This window comes from Aythya ferina (genome assembly GCF_964211825.1).
Source record: "Aythya ferina genome assembly, chromosome: 8".
Taxonomy (NCBI): domain Eukaryota; kingdom Metazoa; phylum Chordata; class Aves; order Anseriformes; family Anatidae; genus Aythya; species Aythya ferina.
The window spans coordinates 2,327,726-2,345,383 of NC_140304.1; the positions used below are offsets into that span (position 1 = coordinate 2,327,726).

Consider the following 17,658-nt stretch of genomic DNA (forward strand, 5'->3'; position numbering starts at 1 on the left):
GGAAAAAGTACAGAAAGTAATCAGTATCCAGTCACATTTAATGCCATCACTTATTACCTGGATTTCTAATTCAGCAATATGCTGTTGGAGTTCCGCCACAGCTGCAATGCGGTCTGCCTCACGGAGCCGTACGGCCATCACTTCTTCTTTACTCTGAAAGTAGTGATAAATTAAAGTTAACAAATAATACCAGTTTTAATTGATTAAAAACCGTATGCTGCATTTACTCAAAATCACATAAAGAAAACCTATACCAGAGAGTAGCATACCTACTGATAAGGCATATTCTAAAGAATCCACATTTAATTTTAGCCCATATAATTGTGAAATCATCTACTATCAATTCCAAACTACAATCACCTAATACTCATGAAACTTTCAAAAGTACTGTAGGTCCAAAAATGTCCAGGTCCAAGCAATATATGTCTTGTGTTCCAGAAACGTTTTTTAAGTTAAGATAAAGCATCAACATGATTATAACAGGCCACCAGGTCACTCTTCTGCTTCCGGCTTCATTAATAAATAGCAAAGTTACTTGTATCATTCTTTGAATAAATTTGTCTAGTCCAGCTATCTTACTCACAGTATACAACAAAGACCTGCAAGACAGTTTAGGATAAAATTCTAATGCCCATAACCTATGATCAGAGTCCTGGTATAAGTTTAACAGTGACAGGCAATTACAGTTTGGACAAGAGAAGAAAATTTCCTTCTTTCTGTCTGATGTATCAAGCCCTTAAGACTTGAGAACATAAAACTAATATTATGTTGTCACTAGCTTGGTACAACCACATGGGAAGAAGGACAGATAATCAGCAACGCTTTCAGCTGGAGCGCAAATTCGTCTGCTTTTGTCCAGAATAGGCCCAGGGACACAAACTTTATGGCAGACTTGTGGAACTCTGCAAATTGCAGTTGCTGTGAGTCAGTTACAGTATTTCAGTTATTTTAATGACGGCTTTCAACTGACAGTTCTTAACTTCATTAGACAGTTTGATCGAGGCTGAATTTAACGTGCCAAAGTTTATCCAAGATAGCTACCTGAAAAGATGTCATTTGTTTTAAAGATTGCTGTAATGAAAGTGCATCTTCTATAGTATTCAATTAACAGCATTTGTAATCAGTTGATTTCATTTCAGAGGAATCTATCCTGTGCCAGCCAAAACTTAGCCATTATTGCTAAATTCTGCTGCATGATTGCCCACACAAAGCAAAACCCACAAGTCCACAGGATTGCATGAATTTAACTGAAAGCTAAATGACTCTTTGACTTGGTTTGACTTGAGTATCTGAGATGAGTCAATAGTGTCGTTCTAGATGGTGCTGATGGCTTTATCACTGAAACGCGGTATGTTCTCAATAATTACCACAGAAGTTGATATGAGGAAAGACAAGACTGGGACGAGGGCACAAATCTTATGTTGTAAATTCCTTAACATAACCAATTAGAGATATTAGTGCTATATTTCAAGAAAGTTTGAAATGAAATTCTTGCTGTAGAAGCAGCATTCAGATTAAAGGAAGGACATAACAGGACACAGTGACAGGAAACAATTACTGTATAGGTGGTATGAGATGCACGCTTGCTACACAAGTTTTAATTTAAGCTATTATTTAAAGAAATACAAGCTCCAGAACTAATACACTAGCTCTTTTTACATAGAAGAACTGAGGAGCTGAAAATACAAATGTCTTTTTGATAAACCTTTAAGTAGAAATCTCACTACCTAGCAAAGTTGTGATGACAAATAAAACTACAGCATGCTTCAGATAATTTGAAGTAACAGGAGGGGAGGAAACAAAAAAATAAAATTTTCTAATGGAATCAGGAAAAACAAACTTGCCGTATTTAAGGAAATGCAGAGCAGAACTTCAAAAAAATATTTAGTGCTACAGAAACAATGTATTGATTCCTCAATGACATTACCTGAAAAATCATCGATCTTCCTGTTGCATCACTGACATATTAAATTGCCTTATTCCAGGTATTTGCACAGCAAGTGCCTTCTCAATTCAACCTAGCTGCTATTGTCAAGCCAAATCTAAGTCAGTAGCAACACTATATAGTAAAGTGACAGGCACTGAATCTACTTCTAGAAGGGCTGTAGATAAGACAAGTGTTGTTTTTGCTGGACCTTCACACTTGTATGTACATTACATAGTCAGAGGATATGCCAGTTTCTCATAAACCCAGTCAATTTAAAAAAAGGCAGTGATGTTACAAGATGTTGGCTTGGCCATCATAACAATGCTTCTTTCTACTTCAGTTTTTACTTCAAGTTCACTTTAATTTTAAAGTCTCACTTTCCTAATAGTGAAATAACCTTAAACAATCCCAACCAGTAGCTTGTTTGGGGTATAGAGATAGGGAGACAGAAACCTAGGAGAGACTGTTCTAGAAGAAAAGAAAACTCGTCATAAATCTTAGGTTAAGCTAAAAAAACATCCTTTCCGTAACTTGAATGTGGAGACCGAGGAGAACGAATCAGAACAAACTAAAGTACAAGGGCTTTTAATATTCTCTCATTTTTAACTTATTAGTATATTATCATATAGTTTGAAATAGATTTTTTTTTCATAATTTTGAAATAGCAGTGTTAAGTTCAATACTAAGTTATGTCCTATTTAAAGAGTTAAACTTGTGTATATTGTTCAATACGGTTTAATTTTTGATGACAGCATTCTTATTAAATCTATAAAAAATTGAATTGTTTGTATAGATTGCAGAATAAGGTCACAACAACTTGCAACAAGTGTCAGAGGAAGAGGGAAAAAGGAACAAGTTAAAGCTATGTTGAACAAAGGTAGTTTCAACAAATTAACCACCTTTCAATACAGTTAGCAAAAAATGTATTTAAAGAGAACAGGTCACAATCTAACAGTTAAGCAGTAGAACTCCAGATAGTGCATATACATCAAATGGGTAGCCTTTTGTTTTACATTATAAAATTGACACGATGTAAACTGTAATCTTTTTAACAGCAATTGCAAAACAAGTTTCAGAATCTACTAGTACTGACATACAGTAACATTAATTTGTTGGTTATTAACTGCTATTTTCAAAGAATCCTGAAACAATTTCATCCAAGTTAGAAGAAAAATCTAAGACTAATCCTTTATTGCTTTTCCATATTGTATGCACAGTTTATAAGATGAGTTATTAAGGATTGGTTATGGATTTACTTACAAAATTAATCTGAGACCCAAGCATCAGATAAAGCTCTTGTGCACTGACAGTAATAAGCATTACTTTCTTACTCATTTTTTTTTTAGGCTGATCTCTTAAAGGCTAGTTACTTTTTAGGCAATTAATACCATAACACTCCTTTCTGTACACGTCTCCATTCAAATACTACTTTTACTCCCTTTTTCAAACCTAAGCTAGTTCTACAGTAATAGCCAGTGTTGAAGTAATTAACCTCTTCTGTCACTGAGGACAGTACACAGCGATCAGAATCTGTTGAGCAGAAGAGTATTTTTTATATATTGCACAGACACTTTTCTGAGTAGAACCACATTTTGTGGGACCACAAAGAAGCAGCTCTGTCAAAAACTCAAATGATTTTGAGAGATGGTAAATTCAAGATGACGCTATCAAATTAGTAAAGAAAGTTTTGTTTTTGTGATTTTACTTCTTAGAACTCAATTCTATTCACCATAAGTGGAAAATACTAAAATTACATATGCATTAGCAGACAAATTCTACTCGTGTTGTTTACCTTACATTCAATCTCTGCTTGTCTTCGTTTTGCTTCATTCAGCTGAGCAACAAGTCCTTTGTTCTGTGCAGAAAGATACTGTACCTTCCCTTGTAGGCTGGTAACCTCCTGCTCTGCCCTTCGCAAATGGTTATTATTGATCTGACTCTGACATTTATAACAAGAAAGAAAAACATGTATGGTAAGGAAATACTATTGTAAGATTAATTTACTTCCCTTAAGTCTGACAAGACAGACTTGACAGATCATTCACTATAGAAAGACTTGATGGAAATGCATTCAGAATTTTCTTTCTAAATGCAAATCAGAAAAGTTTTAAACATCAGCCAGGATAATTAACGAGTTCTTAAACAATGTAAGATTCACTGTAAAAACATCAGCACAATGCTGCTGTACATCCGTTTCTACTGGTCTCATGCTTAGCAAAGTCAAAGATTATGAACTTGCATCCCAATCACAGCTACAAGCTGACGTAACCAAGAAACATCAGGTATGGCAGAAATACTGTGTGCACAGTTCCCGTTCCATTGAATACCTTAAAGTAATATGGCACCATAGTTAAGATTGTCTTGTACTAACGTGCTTTTCTTAAGTGAAGCTATGCACAGAGTAGCACACAACTCGAGAACCACTGCCTTTCTTTCAAATGACAGCTGGACAGCATAAGCACGCACAGGGACTTGATGCCTAACACTAAAGTGAGAACTACTTAGAGGTCTTGCAATTACAACATGTATTCTGCATTACAGGATACCTATGCCCCCTACTGACTAAAACTAATAAGGGAAAACCAACAAAACAAAACACATCAGTGCTGCTGTGAAACAGTATTAACACTTCAGCAAGTTTTAGAAGTTAAGGCAAGATGAAACTTATTAAGTTACTATAACAAGAAGTGGTCCTCTGTCAGTAGTTCAGTAGTAAGCCATCACATACTTTACAATAATTTCATCGCTCTTCAGTAGCACTTATTTACATTCTCTCCTGGTTTCTGGGATTGCCGAAGCTTGACAAGTTTTTGTTTGCGTACCTCCCTCAAGTATCAGTTACATTTAGCATGGGAAGATTTCTCAAAATCCTGTTACAAACACTTCTCAATCAACAACACATTCTGCTGAGTCATTTCAGAGTTCACAAATGTAATATGAACTTAGAAATCTTAATGCACTTTCTGATTTGTTTGGTTAACATACTGTAGTTGCAAAAGGAAGATCTTACGGACAAGTTTTTTTTCCCCCTTTTCTGCACATCTCAACAATGCTAGATCATTCTTTTCCTTTTTGGCACATTAAAGTTAAAACTTCTGTTAAGAACTGACAACATGCAGTTGTTCTGCTCAGAGTCCATTTTAGTAATCACATTCGTGTCCTCAGCAGAGGGTCTAGTACAGGCAATTTCACCAGAAGTAAACAGTAATTCCAGTTCTTAAAGTGACAGTGCTACGTGAATCAACAATTAGGTGAAGGCTTGTGAGACTGGAAATAACTGAAGTGCACTTTTGTTATTATACCAGTTACAATTTAATGAATTAAGACTCACATTCACATAGAGTCCACTAATTAGTCCAAATTAGAAATTAAGAAAGCTTAGTACTGTACGAGACATTAAACTGCACTACGTATGCACGAAGTTCTTCCTCCTAATCCACCAGTTGGGAAATGGGAAAAAACAGCTGAAAAAAACACAAGACATTTTTTCACACTCATAGATGGTGAAAGACCAGTAACTGATATTTGTCATTTGATACCAATCAGATCAACTGACACATACTAGCATTCAATATCATACCTGTGTTTCCATCTCCATCATTCTTTGTTTGGTCTCCTTTAGTTCAGCCTGTGTTTCTGCTTCTCTCAATCGGACTGTCATCAGCTCATCCTGTAGCTCATTCACTGTATTTTTTCTTGGAGGATCTTTCCATCTTCCAGTGGTGCGAGCTAGATGACGCTAAAAAACACATCACTGCTGATAAACCTGATCTTTCCTGCTGTTCCCTAATTTCTCTTAATCTATTTCTTTCAAAGAACTGGTGGTGTCTCAGCTGTATGATACACAGTTGCTAAGAGTGCTACAGTTTTTCCTCAAACTAGAAAGCCATGCAAATTAACTAGCTTTAAGAACAGAGTTAAAAAGCCAAGGACAGTATTTCCCAACTACAGTAACTCAGCTAATTGCAAGTATATCCTGAAAGACAGCTTTGCTTACTTCTGGCTTTCATTAAAATTTAAGCAAGTGGGAATATGGATTAAGTACTTCCTTTCTACCAGAATGGTTGGTAGCACAGGCCTTTCTGCCATCTATAACATTATTGTGGCAATTTAATTTAAAATCTTTCTTACCTCATAGGCTTGATTCATAATCACTCACTTATTTGACACATCTTAAGTTTTCAGTCTATTGCTTTATTATCACCAATAAAAAGAAAAAAATGTAACAGTACATTGCTACACATACCTGCCAGTGTTCTTCTAAATCTTTGACTTGTTGCCTGAGTTCTTTGAGACCCATCAGAGCTTCTGCTTCTCGTAATTTTACAGCTATCAGTTCTTCTTGTAGTCTAGCAACATTTTCCTCATCAGGGAGAGAGCTGTTCCTCTGGAACAATGAACATCCTCTTAAGTATGTATTTGAATAAAATAGTGCTTGGTGAGACCCAATCAAAAAAAAGTTATACATGGAATAACTCTTATTGTTAACCAAAACTTCTTAAATGACTTAACCCTTACAAAATAAAATCCCTTAAACATCTAAGTTCCTGCATGCAGTGAGCCTAGGCATCTTCATCAACTACAGATACAAGTTAAGGGTTTTTAAATATTCTGACTTCCAGATTTCCTTGGACAGGATCCCTAAAAAAGCATTATTTACACTGTTCTTGGCATGTCATCAACAGTACGGGGATCAACATGAAAGATTTTGAACCAGTCGATAAAGGTAAAGCAAGTGAGAAATTGAAATTATACTTTTAGATTTATATCTCTTATTTAGACCTACAACTCTTATTCATTATATATATAACTTTTATATACATACATATATATATAAATACATATACATACATATATATAACTTTTTCAAAAGGCAGAAAAGGTATGTTGACAAAAGGAACTAACCATTAATATTTAAAACAATAACTAGTCAAGGAAAGCTCTTACAGATGCTGAAAGTGCATGGATGTTTACAAATAACATGAGAAAAGGTAGACTGGAGAAAGCTAAACAGAAAACAGCAAAACACACTGCAGGAATCACGTGGGGCAAGTAAAACAGTGATGAAAGCATAATAATGAAAGTCAGTAAAAGAAACAGAGAGGAAGAAGGACACGGTCTACCTACAGTTGGCCTACATTGAGTCACTGGTCACCAAATACTCAAAAGTTGAACTGTACTTCACTTTCTACTATGCTTTTCAGTAGTAGTTTTCTGTAAAATCAAGTATTTTTGTAGATGCTTAGTACTGTCACAGTTGCCGGATTTTCTTAAGTAAATATATTAAGATGAACACAAACACCATTTATTAGTATCTGCTTCAAACCATAGGCTGTAAGTACTGACAAATTTAAGAACCGACAGAACTCTGAAAAAAAATCATTTAGATGATGAATTCTTATAAGCATTCAATAGAGTAAAAACTACCACACTACTAGCCTGTCAGGTTCCTGAACAAGCTCCTTAGGTAAATAAAAAAGTGAAATCTTAGATCAATCCAGTGGAGTTAACCAGTAAGTTCTGGCCACATTCTTGAGTACAGAGCTTTTTAGGGCTTCCATGGGGAAACCATTTGCATTATAATCTAAATAGTTAGCTTTATGTAAGGTCAGTTGGATTTCTTCTATTCTATTTGCAGGGGTTTTTGTGTTTTCTTTGTTTTTGTTTTTGTTTTTTTCAAATAAAAAGTGTTTGACAGATGGTTTTAAGTACAACTGGAGTTTCAGCATAGAAAATTACAAGCTGAGATGTCACCCAAAAAGAAGTAGAGATTTTGATGCTAAGCACAGTAGATATTCTTTCCCTGGCCATAACAGGAGATGGGAGAGACTCAAGAACTTAACATCTGCAAAAGGTATCACTGACCTCTTCCTTCTTCTCCCTCATCCCCAAACTATTTGTGGATTTCATGTCACTTCAAAGCCTATCATAAGACAACTGCTCATCGCAAGATATAGTTTTGAAACAGTTAACATTAATTATAAAGACTCCACCAGAATCTGTTTTCCAGGGTAGTGGGCTTCAGGAACAGGAGAAAATGAACTTTCTTCATAGACCCTTTTTGTTTTGTTTTGTTTTGTGTGTGTGTGTGTGTGTGTGTGTGTGTGTGTTTGTTTTTGGTGTTTCTGTATGTTTTCTTTTGCTATATTAACTTCAGTTTTGAAAAGAATCTTGCAGTCAAGAAAACATACAAGAAGCATAGAACACAACTACACAAACTTACAGGGACTTATATTCTATTTCCTGTAGCATTTTACACAGGAGAGCCTGGATTTGATTTACCTTCTCCATCTCTAGAACTTTATCTTGCATCTCCTTCAGGGCACAATGGGATTCTGCTTCACTCAGCCTGGCTTGGACCAGCTCTTTTTCCAGCTGTAGCACAAAGTCTTCACTGTATCGTGAACTGCATTTATGCTACAAAGTTTGCAGAAATACATTTAGTATGAAGCACAGATAGTTTGAAGTGGGTTTTATGTGCCAGATTAGAGTGAAAAAGATTCAAATGCTTAATATTAGGAACACCAGCTTAAGATCACCAGAACTGCTTACCTTATACAGGCCTACTAACGCATCCATCCTCACTGCTAACAGTATGAGCCCTAATGCTATTCCTTTCAAACAACAGCACCTACACACAGCCAAACACATAGGACCAGACTTAGACCCCTAGTAGTACTGATGAGCAACAACCAATACTTCCTTCTCATTGTTATTAAAAAAGGATTTGTGGCTATTTTGTGATATGCAGAAGAGGCTTGGGCAAGATCAATTATTTACAAGGTTAATACAAGAAACTCTTGATCCCTACTTAAACTTGGATTCAACAGAAGCCTTCCATAACCTTGGGTGTAAAATAAGTCATGCATGTACTTCAATGCACTATCACTTTGGCTTGCCTCTTTAATCCACTCCAACTGTTGGCTCCTAATTGCTCACACTAAACATATTCTTTCTGAGGTTCTCTTTTAAGGCAAGCCCTGTGGATTAAAGTAGAAAAAATCCAGACATAAGTAGCAGTATAACCCCTTCTAAACAAATGGCAGAAGCCTAGGCTACATCAAATTCAGTTTTTTCCAACACTGGGCTTCCTCCAAGATGATCCTCAGTCAGCTTTGCACACCTGAACATTCCCCCAGTAGTAAGACAACAGTTTAGAACTTAAGTGTCAGTCTTTCCAAACTTCAGAGATAAGGAAAAAAAAGTCCTACAATCTGAGTCAAGTTAATTACCACTAACCATTTGGACTGTTGATTAGCCAGAGCTAAAGTAAGAGCTATCCTTCCACTTGCTAAAGTATAATTTTGTGGAACTGTCTCTTCCAACAGATACTAAGCATTTGTATTCAATTGGATGCATGATTTCAGAACTCCCACTTTTCACTCCAGTCAATAGCTAGAAAATATTTAAAGTCACTCAAGAAAGAAAATGTAACCTGAGATTCATCACAGACTGTGAGACCTGCCTGACAGGCTATGCCATCCTAAATCACCATTTACATTCCTGATTTAGGAAAACAAAGTTGAAATCCCCAAAGCATAGCTGCCCAGTTACTGTCTAGGCATAGCCACCCTCAAAATTCAGTTGAAAGGGAAGTCATTCAACACATCTTTGGTGCTTTTAGCTACATTGTGACAAATTAATACTATACTTGAATTATACACGAAGTTTTACTCAATTAACAATGCAACTTTAATACTCTATGAACTTTTATAAAACTATTCCTATTTTGTTTTTGCAAATGACTTGGTTTGTCAGCTGTTTTTAGATGCCAAAAAAGTTAACAAGTCTTCAGTTCTGTATGCTACTATTAGGGTATGACATTCCCTGAACTTCAACACACAAACTAAAGACTAACAGGACAAAATAAGGATTTACCACACACAACTACATGGTCATGGAAATGTTTTATTTTCATACTTCTACGTGCCAACTAAACCATTTAATCAAGATTCAACATGTAAATTAACTCCTGAAGTTTACTGTTACATTTTTATTATATTTCTTAAAACACACAGGATATACATCTACAGGGAGCTATAACAGAGGGGATGCATATAAGGCATTAGAAGGCAAATATGCAAGCAGTCTAACATTATTGAGGCTATCCATTTAAAACAGTTAAGTGTTCATCCTGCTTAGCTGTATAGTTGAACACAGCAGGAACACAATATGCAAAGATCATAGGATATTTAACTTCCCCTTACACAACACTGATTTAATGCATACTGTTTTCAATCTGCATGTTATCTTTCCTCAGCAAGTAGCAAAGGTAACACTGATTTGAATGATAGGAGACTATCGGTAGACAACATTGATGTACTTCTACAATTGCTTCATGTGATATGAGAGCATAAGTAGCATATGAAGCAAAATGGGGAGGCAGAAGATAACCAACAGCTTTCTTCTTCCCTAGCTGTTTGTACAAGTTCATTACGTGATACAGACAGCAACCTAAATGGACTCTCAGTTTCTTGCTCCAGATTCTCCTTATGAGAGAGTATGAAAAAAGAATGAATGCAAAGAATCCTCCCGTACTTTCCAAGAAACTGAGAGGAAACAGCAGATCTGAACTAAATACATCTGATTTTGGAGCAATATATATACACACTTACTATAAATAGTTTTGGACTACAAGAAGTCCGATTGTCAAATAACAAGTACCATAAGAATGTTAAAGTGTAAGAAGATAAGTTACTTATCCAGTTTCAGGCACAACTCACCCTTTTTTAAAAATCTGTCTTTAGACCTGGCCTACCTAAGGAATATATTAGGAGTATTTATCTACTCTGCCACAAAAAAAAAGAAAAACAAAAAAAACACCTTCAAACCTAGTCTTGAGAGCCTGGCAAGGAAGTACAACCAGGATCAAAACATATTTAAAAAAACAACATGCAGAAGTTCAAAGTTGTGATTTTCAGCTCTTAAAAATCCATATCCTTGCATATTAAAATTAACAGAAGTTTATAGTCAAAACAACTTCAAAGTTTTCTACTTTAAGACAGACATCTTCAGCAGCAAAAACAATTGCTTTTATGTATTTGCCTTAAGCTGCAGTGTTTGTAACAGAACAACATGAACGTAGCTTTCCAAGCACCATCCCAATCTTTTTATCACAAAAGCACCGTTTCCTTGGCATGTGTTGAAGAGATGACTCTGTAATACAAAGTACTAAAAATGTAGTTTTAAAATGTAGTTCTACAGCCATCTACTCCTGAAAGAAAGAAATCCTTGCTTGGCTTCACAAAACTAGACTTTTTTTTTTCCATTATTCCTTAAAACATAAGATATTAAAATTCAGAGATTTTAGTGTCATAACCATTCTTAATATTATTATGGTCATCAACAGATTACATGCAACTATATACACTAAATGCCTCTCTGATACTCTAGCACACCCACACTCCAGAGCACAGTTATCAGGAGCACATTAGAGCAATCTCCCTGCCCTCACTTTAACTCAAACACCAGCGCTCTTAACACACCTCAGAACAAGGTCTACATTCTGTTGAAGTCAGGCACAGCTTCCTTTCTATAGTTCTTGGTTCACTGGCACTATGAGGAAGAAATCACCTTCTTAATCTTTTGGTTACCCACTACATCTAGAAGCCTTTGACAAGTTTTTTCGTTTAAAGACTGGACATGCCACAAAGATAGGTTGGTACTAGTAGCACCAAAATTAACAATACCAATTAATATTAGGAAGGGCATTAGCATTATTTTCACATCATCCAAGAGAACTACAACAGAATTTCCCTTCCTTACGCCAGGAAACAAGGTACTATAAACTTCAGACTCCGTAATAAGGTCATTCTGGTTCAACTGAAAACTCCCTACAATTACTTCAACACAGGAAAAGAAAGTTGCATGTAATTTGAGCTTCCAGGGTCAGATGTCAGAAGGATGTTTTTCTACCCATCTCTATATTCACACTTAGAAAAAAGTGCTGTAATGGAGAATTTCTTCACATGCGTACGCACACACACTCTGTAGGCCCCTTCAAGATTTACATTTAAGACGTCCAATTTGTGCCATCAAAGCTCACAGAACAAATATAAGAAACCTTATTTAATATTTAAATACAAACGCACATGCTTTTTACTAAGATTATGTTAGTCTTCTTAGAAATTCTATGGCATTATATAATATGTAGCCATAAGCCCACTATGCAATTATTTTTTCTAACCATAAATGAAACTAAAGTAACTGGAGGAAAAACACCTAAAACAGCTATAAGGCAGTACTGTCGATGAGTATTGCCAAGAGCTACAGGCATTAGGATGTGGCAAGAATATTCACCAACAGGTTCTGCTTGAGGTGAAACACCGGAATTGGAAAGGAATTCGTGGCTTCCCACTAGGTGGTGCCCAAGGTGCAAGAGACCTGCTTACACTTGTTACTCCCGTTAACATGCTTGGAAGCAGTTCAGTTACAAATTTCACTAATGCAGCAAAATCTAGGAAACTTAACTCAAACCATAACACTTTCACCACATTAAGTTAATTCAGGCTATTTTCAGAACTATATTACAGTAACTTGCATGTCAAAATTAATCAGCTCGTATGCAAAAATCCCTCTATAATGACTTGACTTTACAGTCTCGGTACCAAGCAATTCTTACAAGCATGCTCACGCTGAAGTGGAAAAAAACAAGGCTGCAAGCCAAGCACACAAGTTTGGAAATGGGGAATAAATTAAGTGCCTGCCCTTGCACTGCTTTCTCTCCACTCCTGCAGTGATCTTCTGTACTCAAAGATCAAATCCAGCCAATATTGCAATTCACAGTTATCTGTAGCATTGGTAAAGACCAGTTCCCATGCCTGGTCAACCTGCCAGGATTCTCTACCATTGCTACCTAATAAGATGCTGCAGCATAATTAAAAGCATTAGTTTTGAACATATTAACTGTCAATTAACTAATAGATGGAATTCAGCAAGTTTAAAACCAAATTCACAAAATGAATTTTTAACGTGGCCTTTTGGTCTTTTTGTAAGATGCAGAAGAGTAAAGTTAGTTAACAGTCACTAGGATGCCTTGAAAAACATATTCTAAGTGTACTATCATGTAATTCTAAGCATACTATTGCATTTAGACAGTTAAAAGTTCCAGCCAATCTATAAACATGTTTTGTAGTCTTGCAAATGAAATACATTATCTAAAACTTTGCAAAACATTACTAGAACATCCCCAACTTTCTCAGTCATAAATTTCTTCATGCTTTTTCCTCAAGAAGAAATTGCTGAAATTAAACAGGAATCAGCATTACACATTACAGAGTCACAGCCCAGTTGTAACTCCCTGCAACTACTCGAAAAGCTGTATCACTTGTACACTGAACTGCATTAAACAGAGGTAATAAATACAGTATTATAGGAATAGTTTAAGTTACAATTTCATTCAGTCTAACACTAAATCTGTTCTCTACCTCCCATGAGAGAGGGCAAGTATTTCCAGAGTTTTGGTGCACGATATGTAAAGAGACTGCTGTACTGACCATAAGGGATGTGGTAAGCAGCTGCAGTGTGCTGTAGTTCCATGAAATTGCATTGCATACACCAAAAGCACCCAGGACTTTAGACAAGTAGATACCACTTATTTGAAGCAATATGACCAAATTGCAAAGCAATTTGCATCAACACTGCAAACATGCAATTTATTCAGCAAGTGAAGACGGCATAAACTGCTTTTCTCTCTCTCAGATACCAAGCATAGGTAGCTTAGGGAAAGTTAATTTCAGTTACACAGTAACAGTCTGAAGTCTTGCATTTTATACAACCTAGAACACTCAGTACATACAAACACAGTACTTACTATATATGACTGCTAACAGGCAGTTATTTTCCTATCTTCACATAAACCCATACTTTCTAAGCAAGTCTGTCTCCAAACCAAGTGATAATACTTTTCTGTTTGTTTTGCAAGAAGTTAATTTAACCATGCCAGAAAAAAATAAAAATGCATGTACCCAGAAGAAACATCAACATGGAATGGACCAACTTAATGCCATTGCCTGGCTTCTCATTTATCAACTCATAACTAGGCATTCAGAGCGACACAATTTGCCAGATTTTTAGCATTAGGAGCTACAAAGAGGTAGTGTTGTTTTTGGCTTTACTTTTTAATTTTTTTTTAATAACTTGCATTTACGTAGGGTTATAAATTCCATCATCTCACAGTAAGAGACCAAAATATCACATATCCAATTTGTGTAGTTTTTATGAAGGCAAATGACAATACACAAGTATTTATAAGGACAGCACAGAGACCACTTCACGACAAGGAAAAACAAACACAAGTGAATGAAAAACATGAGATGATGTGCTGCCAAGCTCCTTACCCATTGCTGCTGGTGTTGGAGCTCCCTGATGGTATTCTCAGCTTGCTCCAGTTTAGTAATGGCCTCATCACTCTGCTGTTTGATGGTGGCCAGCTCCCGTTTTATGAGGTAGTTTTCCTCAGCCTCCTGGGCCCTTGTCACTTGTCCCTTAGGACATAATTTCTTTTAAGCAATTGAGGACAAATCCAAGAAAGACTGCCTTTGTGACACTCAGCTGGTCATTTCATCAGATTGTTTTTGCAAACAGCATAGGATTGGTAGAAATTTCTGGACAAGGCAGTACTAACCAGCTGTTTTAGGACTTTACAATAAACTTCTGTATCCTTTCAGCAAGCACAATTGTGTACCTGCATTCAGTAAAATTCCTTTCATGCAATATTACTCAGTAGTACATGCACAGATTTAAGTTTGCAATATTCAATTTTAGTGTTAATAGATCTTAATCCATTTGAAAAAAGAATTTGTACCAGAAGTACATTAGTTTAGAAAGAATATTATAACGTGCAGGTATTGGGTTTTTATATTTTTAGTATATTAAACAAGAGATTAGCTATATATTTATTCCAAATCAAAGCACGGATAGAGTACAGCATGCAAATATGCATGCATTAAAGCAGTTTGGGTTTTGAGAGTAGAAAAGGAGTCATATAGTAGAAGACTAGAAGACTATACCTGTATCAATCTATCTGCCAAGGAAGCACTTTCCTATAAAATGAAAAATTCAGATAGGAATAAGGAAAAGAAAAAAACAAAGGAGTGATAATAGTGACAAAAAAAGTGAGTAGAGAAAGAAAATGCCTAAATTCTACCCATTTCCTATACAGGCAACTTCTTTTTACAAAGAAAAATAACTCTTCATAAAAATTCAGGCATCTCAGCCTGAAAGTTGCAGGAAGCAGCCTTTCTGCAATAGACTGTACCAGGCGGTCTTACAGGAGTCTTGTTACTTTTATCTGAATGGCTTGCTTCCTTAATTAAGAAGAGTTATCTGATATTATCTAATAGATGAATGCAAGACTTGCTCTGTGGTCCATCCACATTAAGAAAGGAAGGCATAATCTGAGCACAAAGGCATCTCCACTAAGAGCTGAGACATTCATGCAGAACTAATGCTTTCGTCAAGATGAAGCAGGAAAATTAAATGGTGCAACTGACAGACAAGTAGAAATCTTCAACTATGACAGCTGCTATTTTGTTCCACTAAACTCTAGCAGTAATTCAATTAAGCAGTTCATTGATTCTCCTCCCTTGCCAAAGTTTTGCAAGAAATAGATTTACGTATGCTGACAAGCACTACATTCCCCACTACCTGCGCCACCAGGGAAATACACATTTAATAAAAGTCATTTCCTCTCTATCACTCTGTACATACTCAATTTTTGCATTTTCTATGACAGAATGCATCTATTCAATAAATAAGGTTAAAACTTATTTAGTCTTAAAAAAATTCCAAGGGCAAAGTTTGAACTGGCTGATAGGAGCTATTACTTACACGTAGCAAGGTAGCATCTTACGGTAAGTTGTTTGTCATGGTACACTAAGGAAATTGCAACTCAATCATGTATGTTAGGATGATGAAAGTTTTAAAAAACAAAAGTTTCCAACAGAACTGAATATTTGTTCACTTTATGACCTTGACTTAGATGATTTGATAAGAATTTCTGATGAAGATAATTAATAGATGATATTTTTTGATTTTGAAGTATTCCAATGTGACTGCAATAGTCTGGAGGTGAATTCTGAAACCTTAAAAATATAGTTTACAAAAGTGCTAGTGTCTTGACAGTGCAGAGTTCCTAATCAAAAAAAAAAAAAAAAAATCAAACCTCTGCATATTAGGCATGAAACAGGTATTTACTATTCTAAGTTTGCCACAAACCTACTAATGTGAATTACTACAGTCTTGAACTTTTTAAAATTTTGCTCTCTTCAGTTATTTTTAATCAAGATTTCAGTATTTGAAATGAAGATATAAAATTGTATTTTTGGTTACAGCTTTATTTCACAAGATATCCTCATTATATGCATTTTTTCTTTTCCAAATTAAGTACAGAAATCACAACTAATTATAATTTAGCATAAATTGACTGATTCTCCAAGAAACCACAGTGGATTTAACACCTGAGATGTGACATCTTTCAGTTATTTCACTCTAAATTCAGTCTGCTCTTTTCTTCCCTGTAAAACAGAAACAATTCCTTGCAACTCAAGAGCATTCAATTTAATTTGCTGAAAGATAGTTGCTATTTGCAGTTCAGATGAGTAAGAGCGCTCTCATTCTAGAGCAGACCAGCTTGGATGCAATCTGTCACAGGAAGCACAACAGATACCAGAACGGAGAGGCTATCAGAACAATGGCTGCGTATTAACAATGTATGGACAGTTATCATACATACTCCAAAATTATACCCAGTTAAAGGTGGCTAACAGAACTCTATTCCAGACTAAACCTGTAAGAAGTTCTAAAAATGGTATTCTTTCCACCTCCCATGTACCTTAATTTTATGCAACAACTCAAAAACTGTGCAAGATTAATTAATGGCAGATTGCCTGTACCGAATGTGAATGCTGCAACAACGCACCTTTACTGCTATATTCGTTAGTGATGACAGTCTTTCATCTCTGACCATTAATAAGTTTGTCATTTAGCTCCTACATAAAACACCTAGGAAATTCAGATTTCTCTACCCAAGCATTCCACTATTTCATGCAGTCTCCTGTACTCTGAACAGATGCTTCTTGTTAAAGCACTACAAAAACCTGGATGCCAAACATGCTTCAATTTCAAGTAAGAATCAGACATCATAAACATTTATAAACACTGACCTTAATTGCTCTGTTATTGCCATGTTTTTGATTAAGCACTGTTAGTATACACCATAAATTAGCGGGAGAAATAGAAAGCTATAGGTATGAGATTCTCATATCATATAATACAATTACCACTGATAAGTATAAATAACATTAAATCTAGTCAGTAACATACTTACTTTTTCTAATGTTTCAATGCGCTGTTTTAGGAGCCTATTCTCAGTTCGTAACCTCTGCAATGTAAACAATTCAGAATTGTATTTCTCAAGTTATAAATGGAAAGTCTGATAAAAGCCAAGCAAGTTAGCTTTAAGAAAAAATATCTGCCTATGAAAATCATAATCAATACAAAAATTAGTAGAGACAGCCTTTTGAAACATCTTTATGTCATGTACTAACTCAAAACTTGAGTTTAAATATCTTGACAGAGCAAAGATAAGAAAAAGGTACAAGAAAGTATCTGTGTCAGCAATAGGTAAAAGCAGTAGATGTACAGGTGAACCAAAGGGTTTAACCACACACCATTAGACTTAACCTCTTCATAAATGAGACTGACACAGTTCTCATGGTTAATGGACATGA

The 17,658-nt window shown here is 35.6% G+C and overlaps 1 protein-coding gene across 18 annotated transcripts in view; it reads right to left on the bottom strand.

The window, feature by feature from the left end:
• EVI5 (ecotropic viral integration site 5) overlaps positions 1-17,658 on the bottom strand; it is a 75,264-nt gene that overhangs the window by 32,433 nt on the left and 25,173 nt on the right. For 12 of the 18 annotated variants that reach the window (XM_084528304.1, XM_084528311.1, XM_084528312.1 and 9 more), the window contains 8 exons: positions 17,256-17,309; positions 14,938-14,970; positions 14,266-14,427; positions 8,210-8,344; positions 6,174-6,314; positions 5,508-5,666; positions 3,720-3,866; positions 58-153 (listed from right to left, as the gene is read on the bottom strand). In XM_084528304.1, the coding sequence (XP_084384430.1) occupies positions 58-153; positions 3,720-3,866; positions 5,508-5,666; positions 6,174-6,314; positions 8,210-8,344; positions 14,266-14,427; positions 14,938-14,970; positions 17,256-17,309 (927 nt within the window). The remainder of the gene's footprint in view (positions 1-57; positions 154-3,719; positions 3,867-5,507; positions 5,667-6,173; positions 6,315-8,209; positions 8,345-14,265; positions 14,428-14,937; positions 14,971-17,255; positions 17,310-17,658) is intronic. The other 6 variants (XM_084528314.1, XM_084528319.1, XM_084528315.1 and 3 more) reach the window with 6 other exon arrangements.